The sequence below is a fragment of the Arvicanthis niloticus genome, chromosome 6 (assembly GCF_011762505.2).
Source record: "Arvicanthis niloticus isolate mArvNil1 chromosome 6, mArvNil1.pat.X, whole genome shotgun sequence".
NCBI lineage: Eukaryota > Metazoa > Chordata > Mammalia > Rodentia > Muridae > Arvicanthis > Arvicanthis niloticus.
The window spans coordinates 68,045,220-68,072,659 of NC_047663.1; the positions used below are offsets into that span (position 1 = coordinate 68,045,220).

Consider the following 27,440-nt stretch of genomic DNA (forward strand, 5'->3'; position numbering starts at 1 on the left):
GTGTATGTAAACAAACGAGTTTTAAACAAATCACACTTCTTTTTTTTTGGTGGGAGGATGGATTCCTCTTGAAGTGGATAACTATGTTTTCTTAGCACTATCTGGCAGTTCCTTTGTCTATTACAAGGAGGAATCCTGGTATCTGAGATGAGAATCTTCTCGGGGCTAGCAGAGAGTACGTGATACTTATGTAGGAGGAGACAATGGCACCGATGTTGGAGTCTAAGTAAGGTAGCACTCTGGTGGTCCATGCTCAGGGGACAGAGGACAAAAGCGAGATTCTAGAGCCATTAGGAGCAGTGGATCTGCAGTTGCATAGATACTTTTAACAACCCAACTCGAGTTCCAGCTCGAGTTGCCCTGGCTGACCTTTGGGAAGGAAGTGGGGAAATTCAAGTTAAGATCAGAGAATCCCAAGAGCAAGATGCCTCTGCCATCTCTCTCCCTGGCTCTCTTTGCTCGAAGTTCTGGGGATAGAGTCCCAGGCTATAGCAGCATCAAGGATGATTCTGTCCCGGATCAACCATTAAGGATGAAGGAGATGAGTGGGAGCAGTTGAGATGTGGGCGGGGATTGCTTTTAAGAACACAGATGTAAGCTTTTCTTCGACTCACTTGGTTCATATGGGAAAGGATGAACCTTCCTCACATATTATATTGGGCAGAGGGAGAAATGGTGTCCAAGAGGCACAGAATTTGAGTAAGGAGGCTATAGAGGCTCAGAGCACTGATGGTGATGTGTGGTTTGAGAAGGTTCTAGAACAAAACCGGGTTCTAGTTGAAGACTACCCAGGACCTGGGCATTAGTGAGCTTAGGCTCTTGCAAGATCTTCACCTATTCATAGCAGCCTGCCTGACAACCACAGAGCAAACCTACAGGAAGCAGAAGAGACCATAGAGGTAGAAGTGGACTGGAGAACTCAACTGGAAAGCCAAGAGAGCGATGAATAAGTCTTTGGGCTGCCTCGCCATAAGAACAGCAAGTTTGGTCAATTGAAAACAAGAGACAAGAATACTAAGGGGCTTGAGAGCATGAGAATGCTATATTAAGTTATGGGTAATAAAAACAAAGACCTCAATGAAATGGTTCACTTAAAAGGAACCTTTGGGGCTATAGAGCTGGCTCTGAGATATAAATGAGTAACTGTCTCACTCAGTGACTGTGACTGTCTCACTCTGTCCTTGGCTTAGTTACTTTTCTATTGCTGGGATGAGAACCATGACCGAGGTAACTTACAGAACAAAGAAATGTCTTATAGTTCAGAGGTTGGGTCTATGGTCATGGTGGGGCATGGCAGCAAGGCAGACGGGCGTGGGCTTGGAGGGGTAGTTCATAACTTACATCTTACACAGGAGTTGGAAGTGGGCAGGAAGAGAGCTAACTGGGGATGACATAGGCTTTTGAAATCTCAAAGCCCATCCCTCTAGTGACAGACCTCTTCCAACAAGGCCATACTTTTTTATTCTTCCCAAACAGTTCCACCAACCTGGATGAAGTAATGAAATACCTGAGCCTATCGGTGCTGTTTTCATTCAAACCACCACAATTCTATGTAAATCAGGATCATAAATACAGTTGCTAACGTCTAGCAGGCATTTCAAGAACACACTGGGCTAGAGAGATGGCTCAGTGGACAAAGTATTTGCTGTGCAAGTATGAGGACCTGGGTTTAGATCCCAAGAATCCATGTAGAAAGCTGGACTCAGCAGCATGTATCTCTAATCCCATCTCTCCTGAAGCAAGATGTGGGGTAGGGACAGGAGAATCCCCAGACGCTCATGAGCTCCATCAGTGAACAAGAGGCCTGCCTCAAGCAAGGTGGGGTATGAGGAACAACCATCTCTGACCTCTACTCATGTGCCAAGGGATGTGTGCACTCATAAGAACATACAGATATTCAGACACACATAAAATATAATAGCAGACTCTAAGTATGTTTCAGTGTCTATTGTGATATCTATAATGAATCCAAAGTCAGAGGTGGACAAAAAGAAATATCTGATTTTCTTACTAGACACCGAAAAAGCCTTTGAAAAAGACTTTAATTCCTTTTCTTGGCATGTGACTATGCGAGCCCCAGTAAAATAGGAACAAAATGAATAATATGTCCATATAAAGAAGGACCAACACCATTCCTTTCAGGAAAATAAAAAAGGAGAAATTACAGGAAGCAACATTGACTCTGATGCTCCAGGGGTGTGGTCAAGGAAGATAAGATGTGCAGGTGGAGACTTTAAAGAATGATGTTGTGTTTATCCCTGTGACCAAACACCCAGCAGAGACAGCTGAAGAACTCTCAGCTCACCATGGTGGGGAAGGCATAGTAATGGGAGGGGCTCTCTTTCTGGTACAACTGAGTCTCTTCATATTGTGACCAACCAGGCAGCAGAGAATGTGGTTGGTTGAAGGGAGTATTGACTTCACAGCCTTACATAGAGCGACCTACTTCCACTATCCAAGCCTCACCTCCTAAGGGCTTACCAGCCTTCAAAATAACACCCCAAAACTGAGGACCAAATTTTCAAAACACTCATGGGAAACATTTCAAAATAAAAAGATTTAAATTCATATTCATGTAAATGTCTGTATGTGTCTGCTTGTCTGTACCTGCACCATGTACATGTAGTACCCTCAGACACCAGAAGTGGGTGTCAGTTCCCTTGGAATTGGAGTTCCAGGAGGTTGTGAGCCACCTGCTGTGGGTTCTAGAACCTTGGTCCTTAGGCAAGTACTTTTAACTGCTGAGCCATCTCTCCAGTCTGTCAGAGGGACATTCAAGACTGCAACCATGTAATAGAGAAAAATGATTATTCCATAGCTATACTCCAGGCCACAAGCCAAAAAAGATGGTTAAGATCACACGACAATACAGAGCTAGCACCAAACATCCCAAGTAATAGAGCAGAATAGGCCAGACAGACAACAGCCTGGACCCAAGTGATGAGAACTGTAAAAATCTTAGCAACAGCATGAGAAAAGGTAATAATGAGAGAAAACCATTGATTAGGAAGAATTTCCATTGTCACAAACAAGATCTGACAAATTAACCCACAGACTATATCTAATTCCAATTAAAATGGATCTGTTGGGGCTTGACAAAAATAATACTGAGTTTATCTAGAAAGGGAAAAAAAATTCAGCGCATGGCCGAGAGAACTGAGAACTGACATTGTTCCTTGTCATTTTGCTAAACCAAGATATCACGGAGCAATTGCAATACTGAATGGGGGTGGGGGAGAAGGGGCTCCTCTTCTCTAAGCCTAGCATCTGACTAAATACCTTGATTGATTTTACAAGGCTCTGTCAATTCAATATTGGCCAGCTGACATCTATGAAAGTCCAGCCGGGCATCAGGCATGATGCACACAGCAGTCCGAGTCTTAGTCCCCTGGGTAGTGGAGCTTTCTGTGTGGGAAAGACTGAAGGAGTTGTAGGTGTGGTCACTCCCAGGGGGAGCGCTAGGGAGCAGAGCCCATTAGGCCTTACTCTCCCTTCCTCCTATAGGAGAGACTCAACCTCAAGGTATCTGTGGTATGTTTTTTTGTTGGTGCCAAGCTTGCCCAAGGAACAGAACTGACTCCCACAGTGGCCAGTACCAGCCCTGGAGACTGGCCTTGGTCTCTGCTCTCAACTCTGACTGGCATGTGCTGTAGACTGAGACGTTTTTTTACACTTGAGCAGGTAACATCTATCTGATCACGCACAATGTTCACCCCATTCCCTGGCCCCACCTTCCAGGACCTGTGTGCACTGCTCTGAGATGAGAGCTTTCTCAGGCCAATTTGGGACTAAATTTAAACTGAAATATGTGATAGTGTTCTAGAACAGAAAGACACCTGACCGAAAGTTCAGGGTGTGGGATGATTCACTCAACAAAATACATGCCTAAATTCGAGGAGCTAAACTCTCCAAAGGTGGGGGTGGGGATGCGGGTGGGAGTGGGAGGTAGGGTAGGGACACACACACACACACACACACACACACACACACAGACACACACACACAGCCTCTGCCCATCTGAAGGTCTCCTTAAGGACACAACTCTCCTTGAGGAGAACCTGAGAACTGAAGAGGGGACATGTTGCCCCACATCTAGTGCCCCTTCCTCCCCAGCTTGCCTCAGACCTCAGACCTGGTGAGGCTCATCAGGCTCTTCTCTTGCCCTTGTTCCTCTGTAATGACACCATGTCATGTTGTCCTGCTGGGCCCCTCCCCACTGAAGCTCCTTTACCTGTCTGTCTCCCTCCCCTGGAAACCTGGCTTTCTCCTGAGGACACTGCTTCTATTGTAGTTTCCTAAGGGCAGCCCCTTTCCTCTTCATTCCTTCCATCCATCCATCCATCCATCCATCCATCCATCCATCCATCCATCTATCCATCCATCCATCTATCCATCCATCCATTCATCCACCCATCCATCCATCCACCCACCCATTCATCCATCCATCAACCCACCCACCCACCCATCCACCCACCCACCCATCCATCCATCCATCCATCCATCCATCCATCCATCCATCCATCCATTCACTGTATGTGTGATAGAACCTAAAGCTTCACACACGCTCAGCAAGTGCTGTACCTTTGACCAAGTCTTTTTATTTTTCATTCGCACAACAATGCTGGGTTTCGCTGCTGTCCTGTTTGCTCTGTGTAGTCCAAGCCCTTCGTCTTCCAGGACAACACCACTTGCTCCTCACCTGCTCCTACTTCCAGAGACTTTTCTCCCTTCAGCTCATACAATTTGTTCATTCTCTCCTAAAGAGACTAAAGTGACTCTAAAGCACCCCCCCGAACAGGCTGCTCTTCGTCTTGGCTTCCCCCCCCAACCCTTTTCTCCTACTTTATCCCTTAGTCTCTCCTAAGCCAGTTCTGGCCACATGGACCCAGCTATCTAGTGGGAACTGCTCTTTTCTGGGTCACAGTGGCTTCCCTGTGCTGGCCTGACCTCAGCAGCCCTAATCGTTACCCTAGCCTGTCTGACTGCACCAGGCAGCTGAGTGATCTTTGTAAGTTGCTGTCTCCACCTGACCCTGCACATCCCTCCTCGTTCCCACTGGCCTCCCATCAGCTCAGCTGGCTTTCCCTCACAGCCCTGCTCTGAACGTAGGTCTCTACCCTCCGGTGGCCCAACCCATCCACGAACTTGACACCTGTCTCCTGACACATCTGAAATGCATCCCTCCAGTTCAGACCTTGCCCTTAGAGCAAACTGAGATGTCCATCTGTACCCAAGTCCACAGGGGGTCTGTCGGTAGACACCACACATTGGTCGTGGCTTAGTGAGTTCATGATCTGTCTTCCCCCAACTGGCTTCCCCTTGTTTCAGTAAAGGGCAGACTTCCCTTGCCAGAACATTTGGGGTCACCTATGACCTCCCCACCCCCTTTCATCAATACTCTCCTCTCCATCTCCTGCCATCCTATGGAATTATGTATGTTTCCTTTGATTCTCCTTATTCCTTCTGTTCTTTAAGAAGCTTCTTCCTTAGCACTTTGCCCACAGCCACGCCCCCTCGGGGGTGTGGCATGCCACAACATGCTGACTTGTTGAATGAATGGCTGGGAGATGTATCGTAAGTAAGTGGATGGGGATAAGAGAATTTCTCAGTAAATAGAACAAGTTCATGCCAGGAAGTCAAGAGGGCAACTCTGGGAAACTGAGGACTTGGTGAAGCTGGGATGAGGGGGAGGCACGTGTAGCCGACGAGGCTCAGAGACAGGCTGGCTGGACTACGGTGCACCTGTGTATGGAATACAAGACATGGCTATGAGCTGCATTCCGGGTACTTGTGATCATGAGAAAATTGCCATGATCCTTCATGAGCCAGTGGGTCAGTTCTCCTCGGTGTTGCTCCAGAGTAGTTGGGGTAGAGTGGAGTGACAGAGCATAGTGAGGTCATCTATCAGCAGTGTGTGTATGTGTGTGTGTACCCTGTGGGCATGGGCCATCCTGGGCAACTGGGTAGAGGCAGGATGAGAGGCCCCTTGGTCTTCTCAGCTCCCATTCTATCCTGAGTTGCAACATGGAAGGCAAAGTTTGGCACCAGGCAGCTTTGCCAAGGATAAAACTAGCGTGAGGAATAAAAAAAAAAAAAAATCACAGTTCAGTTGGGTGGGCCCTCAGTGCCTGCCTATAAAACCAAACAGTTCTCCCATGGGTGAGGCCTAGGCTCTGAGTGAGCAGCTGGCCTGCACCTACCCAGCCCTGATCCCTGCAGTCACAAGCCTTGGCCATACTTGGCCTAGCCCTGAAGAGTACCAGAACAGGCAGGTCCTGAGGAGGACCCTAGGCTGTAAAGCACCCATATGGGGTCTTTTCAGAGCAAACCAAAGATGCCAGCTTCCAGTAGCATGGTAAGGACACAACTGCTCATGTCTTAGGTCATGCACATCCCAACTCCTAGCCCCCGCCCTTCATCTTCTGCACACTGAAAAAGATTGTGAAACTAAGCTACACCAGATAAAGATACTTTCTTTGACACTTGTAAAGCCTTCATCTGAAAACATGAGGGGCTGAGGACACAGCTCAGTTGGTAGAGTGCCTTACCTCTAACACAAACACAAAGACCTGAATTCCAACCACAGAACCTGCATAGAAAGGCAGGCTGTGGAGGTACATGCTTGTAATCCCAGTAAGCCAGGAGGAGGAGGAAGGGAGGTGGTCCCTGGGTTCTCTGGATGGCCGGCCAGTCAGCCAGCCAGCCAGCAAGCCAGCAAGCCTGCCTAGGCTACTTGGTGAGCTCCAGCTAGTGAGATACTCTGTCTCAAAAATAATAAGATGGGTGGCTCCTCAGGAATATCCCTGAAGTTGACCTCTGGCCTCCACATGCCACATGGTATGGGTATACACCCACACCCACAAGCCTACCCACACTCCATTTGTATCCGTAACTTTGTGTTACGGATACAAATGTGGGCCATTTTCTTTGGGAAAAGTCTCTCATTGGCAAGGTTTAGGCAGCATAAACATGTTCTTAAATAAGAAGTCACGAAAGTACCAAGCTGGAGTAATAAGCAGATTTGAAGATGATTATTGTGTTTTGGGGATGAATCACTACTTGTCTGAACTGTGGGGAGGTTGAAGGTATTTTTAATTTAATGGATTAATCATCGATGTCTGAAGTTCTCGCTCCTTCCCATGAAAGCAATGCAGGAACTTTGCAGGAAGTTATAAATCATGTCAGCATTTGGGCCTCATCTCTGGAAGCCCGGGCTATGGGTAAGTTATACTAATAATTTGTGTGGGGCAGTATAGCTTTCTGGAAGGGTTCCTTTATGCAGCCACAGAAATGGGGGGGATCCCAGAAGTTAGTGGTAGCCCCGTCTGTATATGGGATCTCTGCTACCAAACAGCTTAAGAGCAGTGTGGCTCTAGTGGGAAGCGACCTGTATTTGGGTGGGGTAATTTTCTCTGGGCCTTCATTTTCCCATCTGTATACTGAATGTACTGGAGGTCCTGCAAGCAGCCTCTAGCTTGATCATTAATGTCTACCAACTCTGACTACATGTGGCTAAAGGTAAATCCAAAGTCTCCCCAAGTCTGTCAGTCCTGTATATTTCCAAAGCAACTTTCTGCCAGACCTGGAAGGGACCAAACCAGACCTCCAACAGCACAGCTGCACCAAACTCCACCCTAGCTGCCCAGGGCCATCTTTCATACTCTCAAGTGTAGGGTGGATGGTGAAAATGGTAGGCCAATGTGACTACCCATGTTCCCTCCTTCCTCAGAAGACTCTTTAGCAAGTCAGAGATCCCCCTGAGAACCACCAGGACCCTCCTAAGCTTTAGTGTCCTGCACAGGGGTGTCCTCCTTCAGCACTGTCTTGGTTAGGGTTTTACTGCTGTGAAGAGACACTATGACTAATGTGACTCTTATAAAGGACAACATTTAACTGGGGCTGGCTTACAGGTTCAGAGGTTCAGTCCATTATCATCAAGGCATGGCAGCATCCAGGCAGACATAGGGCTAGAGGAGCTGAGAGTTGTACATCTTCATTTGAAGGCAGACAGAAGACTGGCTTCTAGGCAGGTAGGATGAGGATGTGAACCCACACCCACAGTGACACACCTCCTCCAACAAGGCTACACCTCCAAATAGTGATACTTCCTCGGCTAAATATATTCAAACCATAATATTCCACTTCCTGGCCCCCATAGGTTTGTTCAAACATATGAGTCTATGGGGGGACATACCATGACACAAAATACATTTAGTTTGATTTAAGTTCCCATAGTCTATAGCAGTCTCAACAACGTTAAAAGTCCAAAGTTCAAAGTCTCCTGAAATTCATCCAATCACTTAACTGTAATCCCCAAAGCAAGACAGGAGACCATAGTGCCCCTTAGATGCACAGTGATGTGGCATCTTGTCACCTGTAAGAGCATTGGTGGCTTGGACTCAGGTTCTGCAATCGCTAGATTCAGAGATCAAGGAATCATGTGGCCCGTAGACCACGCATGCTCCATACTTCACAGTGGCCACAGGGGGCCTCAGAGAAGCCCAGAGTAACTTGGCTGCATGACTTATCCCCAAGCCCCTCCCCCAGCAGTTGAACTCATTTCACCTGGGGAAGCCTTGGGGAAGCCAGACCCAGTACTTTCTAAGTCATTCCCCTTTATTACAGCAGATGGGCTACTTATGCCTTTAACAAGACAAATTGCAAGAGGGCATGAGGTTTGCTTGGAGCGGCAGGGAGGGTGCTTTGAGGGGACAACATGCATGGAGCCATTTACTAACCATTCACCTGCAGGACGTGGGTCTGGAACAGCTGCTCGTGGCCCAAGGCGTGGCAGGTGTAGTTGCCCATGTGGATTGTGGTCACCTTGGTGATGTACAGGGAATCATCCTCGCCAAAGTCCTGTGGGGCAAAAGAATGATGATGAGATTTGCTCCTCTGTTCAGCAGACTGGACAGCTGGTAAGTTAGTTTTCCAGGAAAGACACCCCCCTCCCTGGCACCTCCTCCTTTATGTATGGCCATGACCTCTTCCACCTCCAACTCCCTTTAGGTCCTGGAAAAGCTTGTTTGTTTCATAGGAATCTTGCTCACCTGGTACAAGGCTGGATTCTGGAGGGAGGGCCTTGTTGAGAGCAAGGACTGGCAAACTTTCTTAAAGGGCTAGGTAGGAACTATATCAACCTCCCTAGTCTTCTAGTTTCTGTCAACTCCTTGGCTCTGCCATGGTAGCATGATAACAACTGGGAAGATACGCATATGAATGAGATGGCATCTATGGACTCCAGTTTGCTTAACCAGGGTTCAATTCCATCCAGATCCCAAGTGCATATGGTTAGCTTATGGGGTCAGAGTCACCCAAGGAGAGAAAGACAGACTGATGGAAACATGGAACAAACCAAACCAAACCAAACCAAACCAAACCAAACCAAACCAAACCAAACCAAACCAAGGCAGGATGAGAGGGGCGGCAGAGGGAGAGGGAAGGAGAGGGAGAGAGAGACCCATTCCCAGGGTTTCTACAGGAAGTGACCCAGTGAGCCAGTGAGTTTCAACTCAAAGGTCCTTGCAGTCTCCCAGAATGGCTCTTCCTAGGTCAGGGCACAGGGGAGGTGTATGGGCAGAAATTCAGTAAACACAAGGCCCCAGCACCCCCCTGGTTAGCTGTTCTTTCTTGTGGAGCTGTTTATGAAGCTGGGCCTTTCCAGGTACCAGCTACAGACAAGTTAAGACTCAAGATTTCTTAGTTGTCTGTAGAAATCCCTTAGGAAGTTTGGCGTTAGCTACCAGACATCTCCAAGGATGTGGGGCTTGGCACTATTGAGACCTTGAAGGACATTGATGGGTAAGAAAAAGGGCTGCCCAGGATGGGCACTGTATTTTGGAGACACCTGGCACAGAGACTCAGATCCAGAATTGGCTGAGGCTGTGTCCCAAAGCCCCATGGTTCCCACTTATAAGCTGTGGAGAATATTTGTGCTCTGTCTGCCTGATGGGGGGTCTTGGTATCCCAGCAAGAAAATGCATGGGGGGCCAAGTGTAGGGGCACACATCAGCAACCCCAGCACTTGGGAGGCGGAGGCAGGAGGATGAGGAATTCTTGTAAGCTTGAAGCTAACCTGGGTCACATGAGACCCTGTCCTTGTTTGCTTTCTGTGCCTGTGATAAAACGCTGATCAAAACCAACTTGGGGAGGGAAGGGCTTATCTCAGCTTATGGGTTCTAGTTCATCACCGAGGGAATCAGGGCACCCTGGAGATGCTAAGTGAAGCACTGGTCATGGCTGACTCCGCCATCTTCCTGAGGGTACCACTCCCTTCAGTGGTCTGAGCCTTCCTGCATTGATCATTAATGAAGAAAAGTCCCTCACAGACTTGCCTACAGGTCAGTCTACAATTGAAGAGGCAATTCCTCAATTGTGGTTCCTTCTTCTCAGGTGACTTTAGTTTGTGCCAAGTTGGCAACAATTAATGCACACAGAACCTGTATAACCCAACCCAACCCAACCCAACCCAACCCAACCCAGTCAAACCCAACCCCAAGACAAAGGAAGGCATATAAAACTGTTTTCTGGTACAGAAAGCACAGCGTACATGTGGGGCTTTATCTTTCCTGTTATTAGCACCAAGTTCTCTCTCCCACTTGCTCCTGACTTCCCTGAGCTTCCTTTGTCTGCAGAGGCAGGACTTAAGGCCATCTGCCATGTACAGGATGTCTGTGACCACTTAGAGCACCACCCCTCCCTCTGCAGCAGTGACACTCTCTCTTGCTCAGACCCCCAGGGTCTGATTGCAACCGAATCTTTAAAGATGTTCTGTGGCCTCGGTATGTGGCTCAGCTGGTAGAGTGCTTGCCTGGTGTGTTCAGAGCCTGAGTTTGCTACCCAGAGTGCTTAAACAGGATGTAATGGCACATGCCTGTAATCCAGGCATGCAAGTGGTGGAGGTATGAGGAATTCGAGGCCGTCCTCAGTTACATGTGTGCCCTGACTGTGAAACATCACTTTGCTTAAAAGCTCCCATTCCTACCATTCTGTAGAAGCCTCGGTCATAAAGAACACAGCAGATAGCTGACTTATCCCTTGTCATAACACAGCCATAAGGGCTCACGCCTGAGTTGCTGATGAAGAACTAATGGCTGATCAATACTGAGATGACAGATTTTCATCTGCTTCCTGAATCAGAACATAAGTGTTTTGCTTGGAGTCCAGTGCTGGGAGGCCGGGTACAGCCCCTTCTGTGTGTGTATAATGGTGCATGTAGCTCGTCCTTAGCGGGGAGGACTAGGGAGGGAAACTCAGTGGTCCACATGGTCAGATGCAGGCAGACTCTGCCCTAAAGCACAGAACAAGAGCTGCTTGCTGGGCCTAGTGCAGGGACACTTGAAGTTTTCTTGACTCTCCTCATCACAGCCTTATTAGGGTCCTTGAAGGTAACCTTAGGCTCCAGTGGCCCCTTCTTATGGCCCCCACTTTGTCAGGGTTGCTAGTCGCCTGTGTCCCAGCATTTTGGAGGCTTAGAAGGGGTCTAGGTGAGGTTGCTGTCTAAAGTCAAATTCCCAGGGAATCATCTGAGAGTGGTACCCCATTAACACCAGCACACAAAACTCAAGAGGTTACTTGTATCAGGATCTTATATGTGGCCAGCTCTCCGCTGCCCCTAACTACTAGTGTTCTATATCTAGAAATAGTTAGGGGAGAAAATAGTCAGGAAAAAATGCTGCCTGTCCGGACTTTGTTCTTGTAAACATTCCCCAAAGAGTATAACACAATAACTGTTTCCACAGCCTCTATACCGTGCCTCAGCATACACATTACATAGAGATGGTTAGGGGAAGGGGACAGATAGGCATGCAAATGCTGTCCCATTTTATACACAGGACTTGAACATCTCCAGATTTACATCACCTTATTTTATCTTCTTCGAAACCCCTCAAATATAAAGCAGATACCCAGTCCTGTCGGGTAGTCAGTAGGATCTATTTGAAAAGACCCCATCTCTCTTACAATCTCTATTGTGACACCTTGCACCCAGCCATCATGGTCTTAGCTGGGGTGCAGAGACCCCCTACCTTTGTCTCCCTGAAGTGTGCTCACCCACATGGCTTCCCACAGAACAGGCTTTTTCAAGCAAACACCAGATGGCTCACATTCTCACCTGGCCTGGGGGATCATGGCTGTGCTGCCCCCCACCCCCACCCCCCAACCCCATGCCTTCCACTCTCCTTTTGCATGCCTGCCCATCCTTTACAGCGTTACAATTAGGGGAGCCTTTCACTTGCAGTCCCCACCCACCTCCCACCCCCAGGCTACCACTTATATCTCTATCTTCTCCAAGAGTGCTCACCTCTCACCTGACTGCTATCCAACTTCTTCTCCTCCTCTTTGCATCACAATGCCTTGTTACTGTGTTTGCCACTTGTGAAAACCACTCAACTTAAGCTCCACAAGGAGGGGATGCTTAGACTCTGTAGTCACTGCTGTGTCCCCAGAGCTGAAGCCAGCAGTTGACATTCGGTGGTGTTTATTGAGTGGGCAGTAAGCCTCCGAGTGAGGCTTTCTGCAGGGATAGTCACGTCTGGTTCTCTGGTATGGAAGTCTGGGTGTCTCGCTCCTTCTGCCTTCATATCTGATTAAGTGTTGATTAGCAATGCAAGGTCACAACAAAGAGGGTGGCAACGGATTGGTCTCAAGTATTCATGCATACGTACATTTGTGTATGTGCAGGTACATACAGAGGCAAGAGGTCAACACTGGGTGTCATTCCTTAGGTGCCACCTACGAATCTCTGCATTGGCCTGCGGCTTGCTGATGTGGCTGTGCTAGCTGGCCAGGGAACCCCAGGATCCTTCTGTCTCTGCTTTCCCAGCACTGGGGTTACAAACATACACCAGCACATGTGGCTTCTCCTATGGCACTTTGCCGACTGAGCCATCTTCCAAGGCCTGCTATAATCCTGTCTATCTCTTCTCTATCATGTAGCCCTCTGAGGGACTTAGTTCTTTTGCATCCTTTAGGTCAGGGCATCTAGGATAGACTGGAGGTTTGGCTCAGGGCAGCAGCAGATAGAAATGTCTGTGCAGAACCCCAGACTGTTGACTGTGTACCTCTGAAAGAGTCATTTGGCTTCTGCCTGCTTTTCTTGCCTCTCAAGAACAAGTCCTTGTTCCCTGTAAGAGATGCCCCTGAGGTATAGTGAGCCAGTGGGAGGAGCTGCACTAGCCCAGAAGGGACCAGAGAGCTGGCCAGATGCTTTTGTTAAGTACAGAGCACATCACCGCCTGTGGTGTCAGCTCAGGGAGAGCCCGCCTCTGTAATAAATAAAATAATCTCTCTAGGCTAAAACAATAGACATCATATAATTACAGAATGGAATGCATATTGTTTTCTGGATATGAATACTGGCTGCAGAAATCAAATTACCTCATTGGATGTGAGAGAATTACTTTAAACATTGATTTATAAGAAGCTACATAAAACTAAGCCTGCAATCTTTCCTCTTCTGAATGCTTCCTGAGATGTGTCTGAATACTGCTATCAGTGCTTGATTGCATCTCTGTAATTGTTTTTTTATGGATAGCTTTTTCCCTCTGATACATAGAAATGTATTAGCAAAATCAAAGTTCCTTCCAGAAATAAACAGATGCCAGATTAGACTATTCTTTGTATGGGTGCACATCCATTTTTTGGGGAAGAGACAATTTTACTTAAAGACATGATGTTTGTCTATTAAAAAGCGATTTTCTAAGTATTTGCCCTTATTAGAGAAAGTAATTAGATGAGACTTTAGTATTAAACAGTAGTTAAGCAGAGAGGAGGTGGGGGATGCTTCCAGAGTGACACACTAGAGTCAGGAATAAGTAATGCTACAATGAGCCACCAAGGCTGAGTATTTGGTGACTCAGCGTTAAACATGAGGACTTCAGGGTGACACTTAAAGTTCAGCTTAACCATACTGACAAAGTTACAGCTGGAGCTCAGCTTGGAGACATTTATTCAGAATTTTCCAACCCTGCTCTTTCAAGAAGCATCACTGAGGGAGTTGGAGAGATGGCTCAGTGGTTAAAAGCACTGGCTGCTCTTCCAGAGGATCCAGGTTCAAGACCCGGCACCCACATGACAGCTCACCACCATCTCTAACTCCAGCTCCAGGAGATCTGACACTCTCTTCTGGGCTCCCTGGATACCAGACATGCACACAGCGCATACGTATACATAAAGACAAAATACTAATACACAAGACAAACAAACAAACAAACCCAAGGAACACCCCTGGCTCTCTTGTGGAAGGGGGATAAACAGGGGTCTCTGATTCCACACTGGCTTGATTCTATCTCCTAAAACATCACTCATCTTGGTATCTTGCCAGTCAATATGTTCCCCACACTGAGTGATGGGTGGTAGATTGGTAGTAGCCAATACTCAGAGACATATGAATCACATGTTTAGTATCCAGACCAAACAGAGTTCCCATGCATGCATTGGTATAAACATACAGCATCTATACCAACACATGTTTTGAACATGAGAAAGCCCTGAGCTCCATCCCTAGCCCTGCATGAACAGAGAATAGTATTGTATATTTATAATCCTGGCATTGTGCTGGGATTATAGACAGGATCAAAAGTTCACGTTCAAGAGGTGGCACCATGCATCAGTAGTTAAAGGCACTTAACCAAGCCTGGGACCTATATGGTAGAAGGAGAGAACCAACTCCTGCAAGTTATCCCCTCCTCTGTAGAAAGATGGGTGCCTCAGTCCCTAGAATGTTCTTAGGAGTCTTTGTTTATGTGGGAACTTCAGGCCAAGTGGGGCCTCTCTTGATTCCTGAGGGTTGCAGGCTGAAGCTCATCTACAGGGCAGGTTATGATGAGGCTCCAGAAAGATCTCTGGACATTAAGGACTGACTGCACTAGTGTATACTGATGACAGGAAACAGCTCATCTGTGAAGGCCTTCAGGAGGCATTTTTGCTTGGAACTCTCTGGGTTCTGCTGATGTCTTCTGACAGACTTACTCCTGTATTTTCCATGCTGGAAACTGTCAACATGTAGCACTCCTCTGGCTGGAGTGTTGTGAGGTATAACTGGCAGCTGTTGGGCCCTATGACCAGGTACCTGAGCCCCTAAGTGGGGCTTTGGGTCAGTGGCTAGTTGCTAGTGTGCGCAAGGGATGTGAAGGGACTTGGGTATCAGGATGTGTGTGACAGCATCAATTGAGGTCTCCGACTTACTTGAATCAATTGTTTTCATCTACAAGGTATTCTTCCTCCAAGTGACCTTTGGGTCATAAGTCCCCAGGTTGCGAAGGCTTAATGGGGTAATAGCCCCTGTTTCCAACCTGTTCTGTGATAGCCAACTACCATCATTCCAAGATGACTTTTTCCTTAAATTTCTTTTTTTTTTTTTTTTGGTAGGGATCAAGAGATTTTTGATCAGGATATCCCACTTTGACCTGTTGCTTAAAACTCTTACACACAGTTGGAATATAAACCAGTACACCATTTGGAAAAAGAGTTAGTAATAATATCTTTGCAAACTGAAAGTATCAGGGAAAGGGTCTCACTAAGTTGGCGAATGCTTGCCCAGCATGCATGAAGCCCTGGATTTGACTCCTTCCATTGCGTAAACCAAAGATAGTGGGGCATGCTGGTCATCCCAGGGATTGGGAGGTGGAAGGAGGCAGGATCAGATGTTCAAGTGTAACCTTAGCTACACTGGGGGATTGAGGCCAGCCTGAGCTACAGGATAGCCTATTTAAAAACAACAAACAAACAAACCCTTTCCAAACCCAATATGTGCTTCTCCCAAAAAGTTCCCTTACAGACTTGGGCAGATATGAGAGCTGTGTATCTGGATGAGGGCTGTAGCACCAGCAGTGGACAAAGTTAACGCAAAGTAACAAGGAGACAATACTGAAGGTATTCTGGATGGGGCACAGGGCAAGGCAGGGCAGCTGTTCTGGTGTGGTCCTGGGGCTGCAGGCTCCTCTGAAGAGCATCCTTTGGAGGGCTGGGCCCCAACCCGCAGTGGCCAAGAGGGACACTGGTCAGCCTCCCCGACTGGCTGGGCAGTGAGTCTGTGAGGAGTCCATGGGCTTTGCATCCAGGGTCTAATTAGCTACTGAAGGCAGCACTGAGAGAGGAAAAAGGTGAGCTGGAGGACCATACCTAAGAAGCAAACACCAGAGGAGGCACTTGGGACAGTTGACCCAAAGATCTACAAGTTGGCACACCACAGACCTCCCACCTCATCTCCAGGACTGCCGTTTTTTCTTTTCTTTTTAATACAAGGTCTCACATGGCATAGGCTGGCTTCTGACTTGCAAACAGAAGACTTTTGACTTCCTATCTTCCTGCCTTGACTGCCTATGAGCTAGGGTTACCACGCCCTGTCTACGCAGTGCTGGGGATAGAACCCAGTGTTTGTGCATACAAGACAAGCAGTCTATCCGCTGACCCACATCCCCAGCCCATGGGTCACTCTGGACAATATATCAATAGTGTGAATCTACCCAAAGATCAAAAAGGCAGGAGGTTTACGTACCACCATGGTCTTTGACCCAAGCTGTAAAAACTAGCCCCCCACCCCCTTCAAGTACTGTGTTTTGCAAGAGTTTAAAACAAAATGTACCCAGGAGTTTGATGAGACGATCTTAATGCAGACTGACAGCTACTGTCTGCCGTGTGGTAAACAGCCCTCCATGCTAATCAAACGCCTCGCATCACGCCACAGTGCATTCACAACCGCTTCATACAAAGACAACAGAAACTAAAGGAGTCATGAGCTCCTAAATCATTTTCTTTTCGGTCTTTTCCTCTTTCTTTCTTTCTTTCTTTCTTTCTTTCTTTCTTTCTTTCTTTCTTTCTTTCTTCCTTCCTTCCTTCCTTCCTTCCTTCCTTCCTTTCTTTCTTTTCTCTCTTTCTTTTTTAAAAAATAACTCACTTCCACAGAAACATTTGGAGAGAGCAAGCACATGCCTCATTAGAAATATTTGTTCTCAGTTTTATACAGCTTAGCCATGGGGGAGAGGGAACCTTTTAACAGACCCTTCAAACGATGGCATAGATATTTGCTTCTAGTGGGCTTTGTGTTGCTGCTTTTATCACTGTACTCTGCCTGCCAACAGCTGAAAGCCCCAAATACTGAGCTTCAGTTAAAAAAAAAAAAAAGAAAGAAAGAAAGAAAGAAAAAAAACCCCACCGAAACCTCAAACCTACAACCAAATAAAGACTGGATCTTTCATGTTATTTGAGATATACTGAGTGTGTGATAAGTCTTTAAAATCTTTTAAAAAACATTTATTTATTTCTTGTCAGGTATATGTATATGCAGACCTGTGCACCATAGCACAAGCATATGCATGGATGTGTGTGTGTGTGTGTGTGTGTGTGTGTGTGCACGTGCGTGCATGGCAGAAGATAACATGGGTCTCCTTCTATCACGTGGATGCAGTGATTCACCATGCTTGGCAGCAAGCTCCTGTCTTAACCCACTGAGGCACCTTGCTATCTCATATCCCCCTCTCCTTACTTTTTTTTCTTTTTAAAAGAGAAGAATCTAAGAGAGACAGGGGGTGTAGCTCAGTGCTACAGTACTTGCTAAGCATGCACAAGGTCTTGGGTTTGGTCCTTAGAGACACACACACACACACACACACACACACACACACAAAATTTGCTTTTTTTTTCCTCCTGGGAAAGTCCTCATTGGGGCCAGAGGACAGTGGCTAATGAGCCAGCACCTCATACCTGATCCCACTTCCAAGTAGATGCAGCTGTGGGACTTCAGGACCCGAAGCAGGTTGAGGGGGCAGGCAGAGGCAGCCCCAGGGCATGGCAATGGCAGGCACTAAGCATTATGTCCTGTTATTAAGTAGTCCAAAGAGTGCCACTGGGTGGCAGACTGGCTGCAGGCCCCCAGGAAGCTCCTCTGAGTGCTTTAACCCTGCCCACCTTATGCAGTACTGAGGAGGGATGCAGTTGCTGGGAAGAGACCAGTCCAGTACCTGCTACCACAAGGCAGGGCCAGCTGGGAATCCATAGGAAAACAGTACCAACACTCAGTGATTCTGCTGATCTGGTACCATCTGCAGCCTCAGGGATGCCCTGTCTCTGTTTCTGTCCCCTCATTGGCCAGGTGCTGTGACTCTTTGGGGAGAGTGAAGGGGTCATGGGGAAAAGGACACATGACACTATTCAGGCAATGATACACAGTCTGGGTTCTGGGGTGTCCCTCACTCGGCCTGGAGTGCTTAGAGAACCAGAAGACTGTAGTCCAGAGTGGGTTTTCATGTTTGTTTTGTGCAGACAGTGAGGTAGCCTCTGGATGCCCAGGATGGGGCTGGGAGTAGCACATATACCCGTCTTTGACATGGACTCTGGCTTAGCCCCAAAGCCTGGCTCTGAGCCTTGGGGAGATGGGAGGGTGCAGGAAGAGCTAGCCAGGGAAGGATGAAACACGGTTCTTTAGGATCTAGGCAAGAAAGCAAAATGCCTTTCTGGCTTCTGTGCAGGACACACACACACACACACACACACACACACACACACACACACACACTTCTAATGGGACACCCATAGTGGTAGAGATCTTTCTGTTCCCTAAGATATGGTTGTGTCTGGGCAGAGCAACTCCCTCCAGGATGAACACTCTATCATGGGCTTTGGCTGCTGGAAGACACCTGTTACTGGCATTTTGTGAGTGACTTAGAGTTGCTGCGTCACTTGGATAGAACAGAGACAGGAAGCTCTGGCTGCTGTCTTCTGATGCTCACAGTGGGATAGCCTGTGGGGACATCATGGCATGGGCTGGTGGTGGGGGTGGGGATCAAGATCTCCTTGTCTTCCTCTACCAGACAATAGTGTGAACACACTCTTTGGGGCAACCTGACTGCAGAAGACATTTTCTGGGTCAGTGACAGTAGCCATAGGTCCCTGAGGGTTGAGGTGAGTGGAGTCTAGGGGCAGATCTGAGACACATAACATAACTGTTTCAGGGCTGGAGAGATGGCTCAGCAGTTAAGATCACTGACTGCTCTTCCAGAGGTCCTGAGTTCAATTCTCAGCAACCACATGGTGGCTCACAACCATCTGTAATGGGATCTGATGTCCTCTTCTGGTGTGTCTGAAGACAGAAGCAGTGTACCCACACACATAAAATAAATAAATAAATTTTAAAAAATAACTGTTTCAGTAAAGAAACCAATAGTTGGTCTGGAAGTAACTCATCTACAGGCCGAATATCACTGGCTCCAAGGACCATGGGTTGGAGCAGAAACCATCAATTTCTCTTCAAGAGGGAGGCATATTGTAACCTAGGAGCCTCTTGCAAGGGGTGCTGTGGCTGGCACTCTGCTCAGCTGCTTCTTCAGGGTGTGGGCACCTTCAATTGGTGTTATCTGCTGTTATAAGCTTGGGGTGAAGCATCTGGCGTGGGCAGTACTTTCGCAGAGGCCCTGAAAGGTCCAGGCTGGACTTTCTGATAAGGTGAAAGTCCTATCAATGGAGCCGTAGCCACATGGAGGGAACCTTGGGAAGGAACCACAGTAGCCGCTCTGAATGTATCCTGAACGAACTCAGAGAGGGGAAAGACCCGAGAGCAGCCATGGGCCTCCCTCTTGTTCTGGGTCCCATGTTGACTTGGGACTCTTCTTGGAGATCTATTCAAGTTTGGGTTGGAAGGTCTCTGGTCCTGTGACACAGCTGCATTTGATCACACTACGTCCTGGCTAAAACCCAGTAGCTCCCCCGAGTCTATGGGGGAAAACAGCAAAGGCTGTTAACATTAATATTCCAGGCCCTTTGGGAGTCTGTCCCCAACTGGGGCCTTTCTACTGCTCTCTCTTGCTTTTCCTGGTTGTGGGGAGCCTCAGTCAGGCCCGCTTCTTTCTGCAGCCCTTCCAACAGGTGTTTGGAGAAGTCCTGCCCCTCCCTGTGTGCTGGGGACAGCGTCTTTGCTCTGGGCCCCAGCACGGGGCTTTTGCGGCTCACTGGCACTTTGTAAGCAAATCAATGCTAAAATGATGACTGGCAAGCAGGGTGCTTTGCTCTCTGCAGAACACAGGCGGCTCATCGCTCGCCTCTGGGCTAGAGGGGAGCATTGACTTTCTGATCAAATATTATTCTGATGCGCAAGGCATCTTTGATGTTTGCAAGTCAGAAAAGTTTAATTACATGTGTCATTAGGATGGCATTCTCTAATAGCTCAGTGACTGAATTCATTAACAGAATTCTTAACAGATAAGACAAGACAAATTAATATTTTGTTGCCCATGAAAGCGTCTCATTAAGAGAGTAGTGGAAAAGTGATTAATATTTTCTTGCCAATCAAGATGTCTCATACAAATGACAAAGAAAGGAGCCCCACACCTTTTTGTGTTTTCTAATCTCCCTGCCTCGGGTTTGGAAGGCTGATCCACTTCCTTGGTTAGAAGCCATGTTGGCTACCAGGCATTAATTACAACTCTGTTGATTGTATTTCAGCGTTCACAGTGGCAGGGGGAGTGGATGCTGAGATGGCCAAGAGGCTCTGAAAACCCCAAGAACCTCAGAATCTTTGGTCCTCCCAGGCTGTTCTCCCTTGGCCAATTCTTGCTTTGTAAAGGCCCCAGGCCTTCTAAGGATCTGGACTCCCTTCTGGGATCACAGGCTCCCTTTGCCCTGACTTATTCCTGGAGGTCCTCCTTCCTCTTCTGGGAGGGAGGGAGGAGGCTGCTGCAAACCTTCTGGGTATCTGGTACTGAGCTGGGCATTTTCCACACATGGTCAGCTTAATATTAATAATGTTAATAATAATAATAATGAATAATGAAAATGAAGGTGATAGTGGAGTTCATAGAATAGTCTGTCAAGAATGTTCCATGCATCTTGTCTCTGTAAATCTATAAGGGAAGTACCCTCTCTCATTTACATATCACATGTCACAGATGAGGGACATTGAGACTTACAAAGGTCAGGGGTCCTTTCCAAGGTCACTCAATTAAGTGATAAGCTGGGACTCAAACCTAGGCCTCTTTGAAACCACAGTCTATGTTCTTGATTAGCAGGTAGTGCTCCCCTCTCCCCGATGTAGAGGAGGCAGGCATGGGCATTGTATGAGTGCACTTGCATGTAGTGAGGACCCCCATGGAGCAGGTGCCACCCTGTACCTGTGGATGGGGCATCTGAGAAGCACAGACCCGCCTCGGCCTATTTGCAGGCTACCGACTCAACCATGAGCAAGTGTTTCTGGGAAGGTAACGAGAGACCATTAATCTCTGGTTGCACCCACAATTATCCAAATTGCTAACCTGATTTGAAAAGGAGAAATGCAATCGAGTTGGTGCTGGAGGCATGTTTGAGTAATTTAATTAACTGACGGCAAGTGCACTAAGGAGCGTTTGCCTCTGCTTTTATTTCTGATGTGTTTAAATAGAGCACCAAGTAATGCTCGGGAGGTTAGTCAGTCACCAGTGGCCATGGCCTATCGAGGAGACAGACACAGTGGCCAAAGTAGTTTGTAAATAGATGCTAATTATGAGAGGTTCTGTATACACAAGCTCACACACTCGACATACACAAACACACACATATACACACATACACACACTTACACTCAATACACATATACATACACACATGCAGTTGATACTCCCCACACACCCAACATACACACAATCATACTCAACACACATGTGCACCCACACACTCAACATACACACACACATAAATTACACATATACATACTTATATTCAACACACACACAAATACACACAAACACACACAGGACGCTGAACTTTTATGATCTTGTTATGATCTCTGGCAAGGCCTAGCTATCTCAGATCCAGAGGATGAAGGGATGAAGGATTCTACTCAAGAAGTGTCTATCAGGCACCCACTGGGGCAGTGCTTTACCGACACTCAGAGATGGAGGGGAGAAGATACTGGCTGTCCATACCACATAGAGGAAGTCTCAGGGAAATAGCCCTGCCTGGTGTGACATGATGGTTGAGGACATGCCTCAGCCAGATCTGCCAGGTTAGAAACTCCAGAGTGGTCACCCCTTTTCTAGCTGCTTCTCCTATGTTCTGCAGGTTCCACCCAAAGGAACCCAGAGTCTTAACTCTCTACTCTAATGGCACCTGTACCTTGGGCTGGATCCCTTACACCATGATAGATTAAGCACTGGAAGGATTTTCAGATCATGGGTTTAGCTGCCATCTTGAGGCTGGCTGCATTGCTGACCACAGTCTCTGCTTGTGCTTGCATGTCCCCAGGGATGGCAGGTTTACTCTACCACGAGACGGGCTCAGTGGCAGCAATGGTGAACCATCTCAAGAGCTCAGGTCAGTCTCCTTTATGGTCACATGGTTCAGGTCAGCTCCCTCTACCCTACCCCCTACTCTGCCTCCTTATAGATATAGTCGGGATCTGACCATTCACTCCATGAGTCTTCCTTTTTTTGACACAAGCATCCTGTTGTGAGTCAAGAAGACCAGGGAGGTCTCCTCTGCTTGAAAACTGTACTCCTCTTATTTTAGTCCAAGACTCACAGCTACCCCAGCATCTCACCAACATGGGTAGCATTGCTGATGTCTGGGTAGTCACATCAACCCTTTGCCAAAGCTAGACCAATTGATAATATATTAGTCTTCTTGAAGTTCGGTGGAATTGAGGACTTCCCAGGTTGCTTTCTTAGGGATAAATTTACCAGGGACCAGCAGGCCCAGGGATTATTCAAAATCACAAAGCTGGTATAGAACTAGCTGTCTAGTTCTTCAGGGTCCAGAAGTATTCCTATTGGTCACACCAGTATCAGGCTATGTGAATTCACCCACCTGCTCTCTTCTGATGAGGAATGTGTGTGCGAGTATGTATGGTGTGTTGTGTGTTGTGTGTGTGTGGTGTGTGTGTGTGCATGTGTGTGCTATGTGTATGTGTGTGCATGTGTGTGTATGTTGGGTATATGGGTTTATATGTACAGAAGCTCTCACAGTTGGCATCAGTTTGTAAATGCCTTTGGACACTGTGATTGGTTCCATGCTAAACCAGGGCCACTCATGACTGAATAACCTACATGTCCAGCTAAGGAGGGAGGCAGCTTGAAGATCTTTGAATCCGCATGTACTTACCCACCAAAGAAGATCCTCAAAGGAAGCCTCCTCTGGCCTCACTTGGCCCCCTCCTACCTTGTCTGTCATATACCTTCCCTTCAAACAGTCACCCTGCTCATTTTTGCCCTCCACAGGGACCACCTTTCTGCCCACACTCTATCTAATATTAAAGCGGGGGTCTCCTCCTTGTAGTTTTTGGCCAGCGTCTCTCTCTGGCTCTCTGACATCTTGTGGCCCACCCCTTTAAGGGATGACAGTGGGTTCACACAGCCTGTTTCTCTCCAGATCCCAGGCTTAGGGCCTATATTAGGCCTTTGGTAAAACAGGGCCCAGGCCAGATGCCACCTGCCCTGGCCATGTGCCTCCTGGTTGGTAACCCCTCTCCTTTGACTAGACATGACTCTCATCAGGATGATGACTATAATCCATCACATCCTCTTCGTTCAGGGACTTGGATCCTCTAAAGCTGTCCGGCTGAACATGGACCTATTAAAAGGAAGCCCTTGCTACTGTTGCCACATGATGCCCAGACAAATTGGCATCCTTGGGACATAACACTGGCACTCGGTGACTTACATTGATATCTTCCAGGCCCAGGAAGCTCAGAGTGAGCCCATTGCGCTTCCAGATGATTGGTGGTCTCAGGTCTCCACGAATAGCACAGGTCAGCACTGTGCTCAGGCCCACAGTCACTGTGGTCACACTGACCCTGTCCTCAGGGGCGAGGCTCAGTTGAATCACCTCTGTAGGGGGAGAGGAGAGAGCGGTCAGAGGCAGACACAGAGGTCAAATCCCAACTCTAGGTAAACAGTTATGGATTTACTCAAGGGCAGGGTTAGTTAAAGGGAGCTTTGGGCCTCCAGAAATGGTTTATAACGTGCCAGCTAAATACACTGATAGATGCCCTTGCTGGATGATCGGTTACAATGATGTCTAATTAATGTCTGAAAGGTTCCACGTGTCAAAACCAGTCAGGAACCCGGCTAAGGTGGACGGAAAACATCTGGGCCATGGGTTCATGAGTGGACTTGAAAATACCAGTTGCCAGGTCCCATAAGGCCCACCCAGCAGAGAGATCACAAAGCCCCTTGTGGACTATGCTGCTTGGAGCGCTCTGGCTTAATGAAGTTGGAACCTGCTAAGTACGGTCAAGGTCTGTTGGTGAGCCGAGAGGTATGTCGTCCATCTGGGGGTAGCTTAAAGGTTGCACTGTCTGAGGTCTGGCGAATGAACTGGCTGACCTTTGAAAGTCTGTTTTTGTCTAAAGATTCACTGAGCTTGGATTTGGATTTCTGTTCTGTGACCATGCACTGTGGCCTTTCTCTCTCTCTCTCTCTCTCTCTCTCTCTCTCTCTCTCTCTCTCTCTCTCTCTCTGTATTTTTCTCAGAGTAGTTCAGGCTGGCCAAATTATAAATCCTTGCCATTTCTGCCTGCTAAGTGGCATGGAGACTGGTCACTCTTTAGGCAAACACAGAAGGATCTAAAATATTTCCACACCCCCACCCCCAGGCTTTCTGAAACTCTCAGGATTTATGAAAAATTAATTGAATCTAGTCTGCTCAATGCAAACATGGGACTAGGCTACAGTGGAGGGGATAGAAGTGGTGCCCCCTGCTCTTTCTTCAAGTCCTCTGAGGGGTTGGGGAGGCAGGTTGGCTCAGGGGTAGGTATGTGTGTCTGTACGTAGTCTAAGGTGCTGGCAAAACTGTAAGGTGCTCTGCTGTCTCACTATGCCATTGTTTTGGGACATAGGTCCCCTGACAGATACATCCTTCAAAGTGTTGGAAACAGCATAAACTGGGAGCTGAGCTCTGTGGGATGCTGGGAGCCAGGAGCTAGAGTTGCATCACCTCAGGCTGTGCATCTGGACCGCATGTTCTCTTGCCAGAATGTGGGGGAGGGGAACAGGACAGAAAAGAGGTGCAGGTTTATTTAGCACAGCAGAGTGCGAGCTGAAAGCCTAAGGTCAGATCTGCAGCAGCAAAGTCCCTTCCTTGCCACTTAGTGGCCCTGCCCTGGGCCTGCGAAGATGATCAAGCTGTACAGAAGGCGTTCCCACGGCATTTGTTGGATGGATGGGTGAACAACAGAGAAAATGAAAATAAAGGAGCTCAAGAGCCGAGAGGCCAGCGGGGAGGGGCGGTCACTCCGAGGAAAAATGTAACTGGAGCGGAGGAGCCAGTGCGAGGAAAGATAAGCACCGGGTGATGGATGCGGACGCGGCCAGCATAATATTTCACAAACATTATAGTGGTGCATTTCAAGTTTCCTCTTAAATCACAGTCAGCCTGCTGCCCTCCCACCTCTGGGCCAGGACTGTTACTGCTCAATGTAGGGAAAAAGAGGATGCAGACTGCTCGGCAAGACCAAGAACCAAGGCTTTGCAGACTTGGAGGATGGGGCAGAGGGTGTGATGGAAGGGGGTGAGGAAGGGAGGGAAGGGGGCAGGGAAGGAGAGAGGGAGAGAAGGAGGGAGAGAGAGGAAGAAAAAGGGAGAGAGAAAAAGAGGAAGAGACAAAAGGAGGGAGGAAGGGAAGGAAGGAGGGAGGGAGAGAAGGAGGGAGAGAAAGAAAAAGGGAGAGAGAAAAAGAGGAAGAGACAAAAGGAGGGAGGAAGGGAAGGAGGAAGGGAAGGAAGAAGGGAAGGAGAGAGAGAGAGAGAGAGAGAGAGAGAGAGAGAGAGAGAGAGAGAGAGAATTTGATGAAACTATTGTGCAGCTCCCACTGAGCTCTCGGGGTCTTGGAGCTCAGGTGCCAGGGTCCTCAGCCGGAGAAAGGAAGCTCTTTCTCATCAGATGACCACTGTGCTCTGGGATCAAGAAGATGGGTGCAATGCTGCTTTTGCCCCAGGGGACTATGGGAGTAAGAAGAGACTCTCCCAGGTATGTAAAGGAAGGGATCCCAAGCAGCTTTGAAAGACATTGCACACTCCTATAGCAGTCTGTTTCCTGCATCCTGTGAGCTGGACCAAAGCCTGATGGTGTGTTAATGGCCGAGAGGTGTTGTGGGAGGCTCAGCTTGATGAGGGGCAGGGCTGACCTTTGTAGCCTGGAGGCCCTGCTGGTTGGAACTAGGAGGAGCAGGAAAGAGGCCTTGCTACTTCCCTGGAAGCCAGCCTGGAGGGCAGCTTGGATGAAGCTGCACAGAGAAGCTCTCTGTTTATACCCAGAACATCCATGCCTATGAACTGTGGAATTGTTGGCATGGACCAGGCTTACCAATGGAGGGAGTGTCCAGTTGCCTCTTTCTCAGTGTCCCGAGAGAAGAAATGAGGCTAGGTACTAAAGGGATCACCACTCTCTGCATCTGACCTCTATCAAAACTAGAAAGACGGGCCAAGGGATCATCACAGAGTTTGCAGGAGACAAGGCGCTTCCTCCTCCTGCTCCCTCCAGCTCCACTTCTCTGTGGTGATTTCCCCAGATGCCCGCATTACATCCCTAGGTAACTAACACACAGTGGTGCCCCTCTGCTTGGACCTCTGTGGACTCTTGTGAATATCGTGGGCATTCTTGAGGCTTCTGTGAAGCCTGGGAACCACCGCCTTACAAGACAAGGAGGAGCCTGGGAATCTCAAAGTGGGCAGTGCAAAGCAGAGAATGAAAGGCAGGCAATCTGATGGGTTAGAGTTCTGGATGGCAAGTACTGGCTTTCATGTAGGATAGGGCTCCGACATGAACTGTAGAATCCCCTCCTTCATGGGACCAAATACAAACAAGGCAAACACGCAGGGGTCAGGGCAGTGGGAGCCTACTACGACCCTCCCAGCTCAGTGGCTGGGTGATGCATCTTGTCGGTTGAGGTCCTCATCATTTGTATGTATGAAGACGTATACTTTGTGCAGGAAAAACTCGTGCAAAATTAGAATGCGTGAGTACCCTCAGAACCATCGTAATTCTGCTCCTGTCAGCTACACAAATATTAACCAAACAGCAAATATTTGGATCATTTAAAGTTTAATTAAATGAATGTTTTATTGGATTTAATTCGTGTCAATATTCCCCAGCTCCTTTTAAAATTCTAAAGAGATTTATGATTACTGAGTCCTCCTCTCCCACCCTGGTTTCTTTATTTACTGTTCAGCAAGCTTTCACTGGCAGCCCTTGTTTCCAGGCTAAGTGAGAAGTCCAGGCAAGTTAGCGTTCTGGGGTAAACTTGGGGGTTGGGGCAGTCAGGAGCTGGGGTTAAGTGGACAGGAAAGGACTCCTTACTTCTGAACCTGGCTCAGCTTCTGAGAGGTGGAGGAACCGTGGGCAGGTCCCTTCCTTTCCTTAGTCTTCAATGTACGTATCAATAAAATGAAAACAAAAATGACTAGGAGGCCAAGGGGCTCACTGTCATTTACTTTTCTCATTGTTGTGACTAAATACAGACAAGAAATTGCTTGTGGTGGT

The 27,440-nt window shown here is 47.8% G+C and overlaps 1 protein-coding gene across 1 annotated transcript in view; it reads right to left on the reverse strand.

Moving 5' to 3' along the window:
* Window positions 1–27,440, reverse strand: part of Fstl4 (follistatin like 4) — a 417,547-nt gene that overhangs the window by 28,575 nt on the left and 361,532 nt on the right. The window contains exons 7-8 of the mRNA XM_076936861.1: window positions 23,623–23,789; window positions 8,739–8,859 (exon numbers count right to left, since the gene is read on the reverse strand). Coding sequence (XP_076792976.1) covers window positions 8,739–8,859; window positions 23,623–23,789 — 288 coding nt within the window. The remainder of the gene's footprint in view (window positions 1–8,738; window positions 8,860–23,622; window positions 23,790–27,440) is intronic.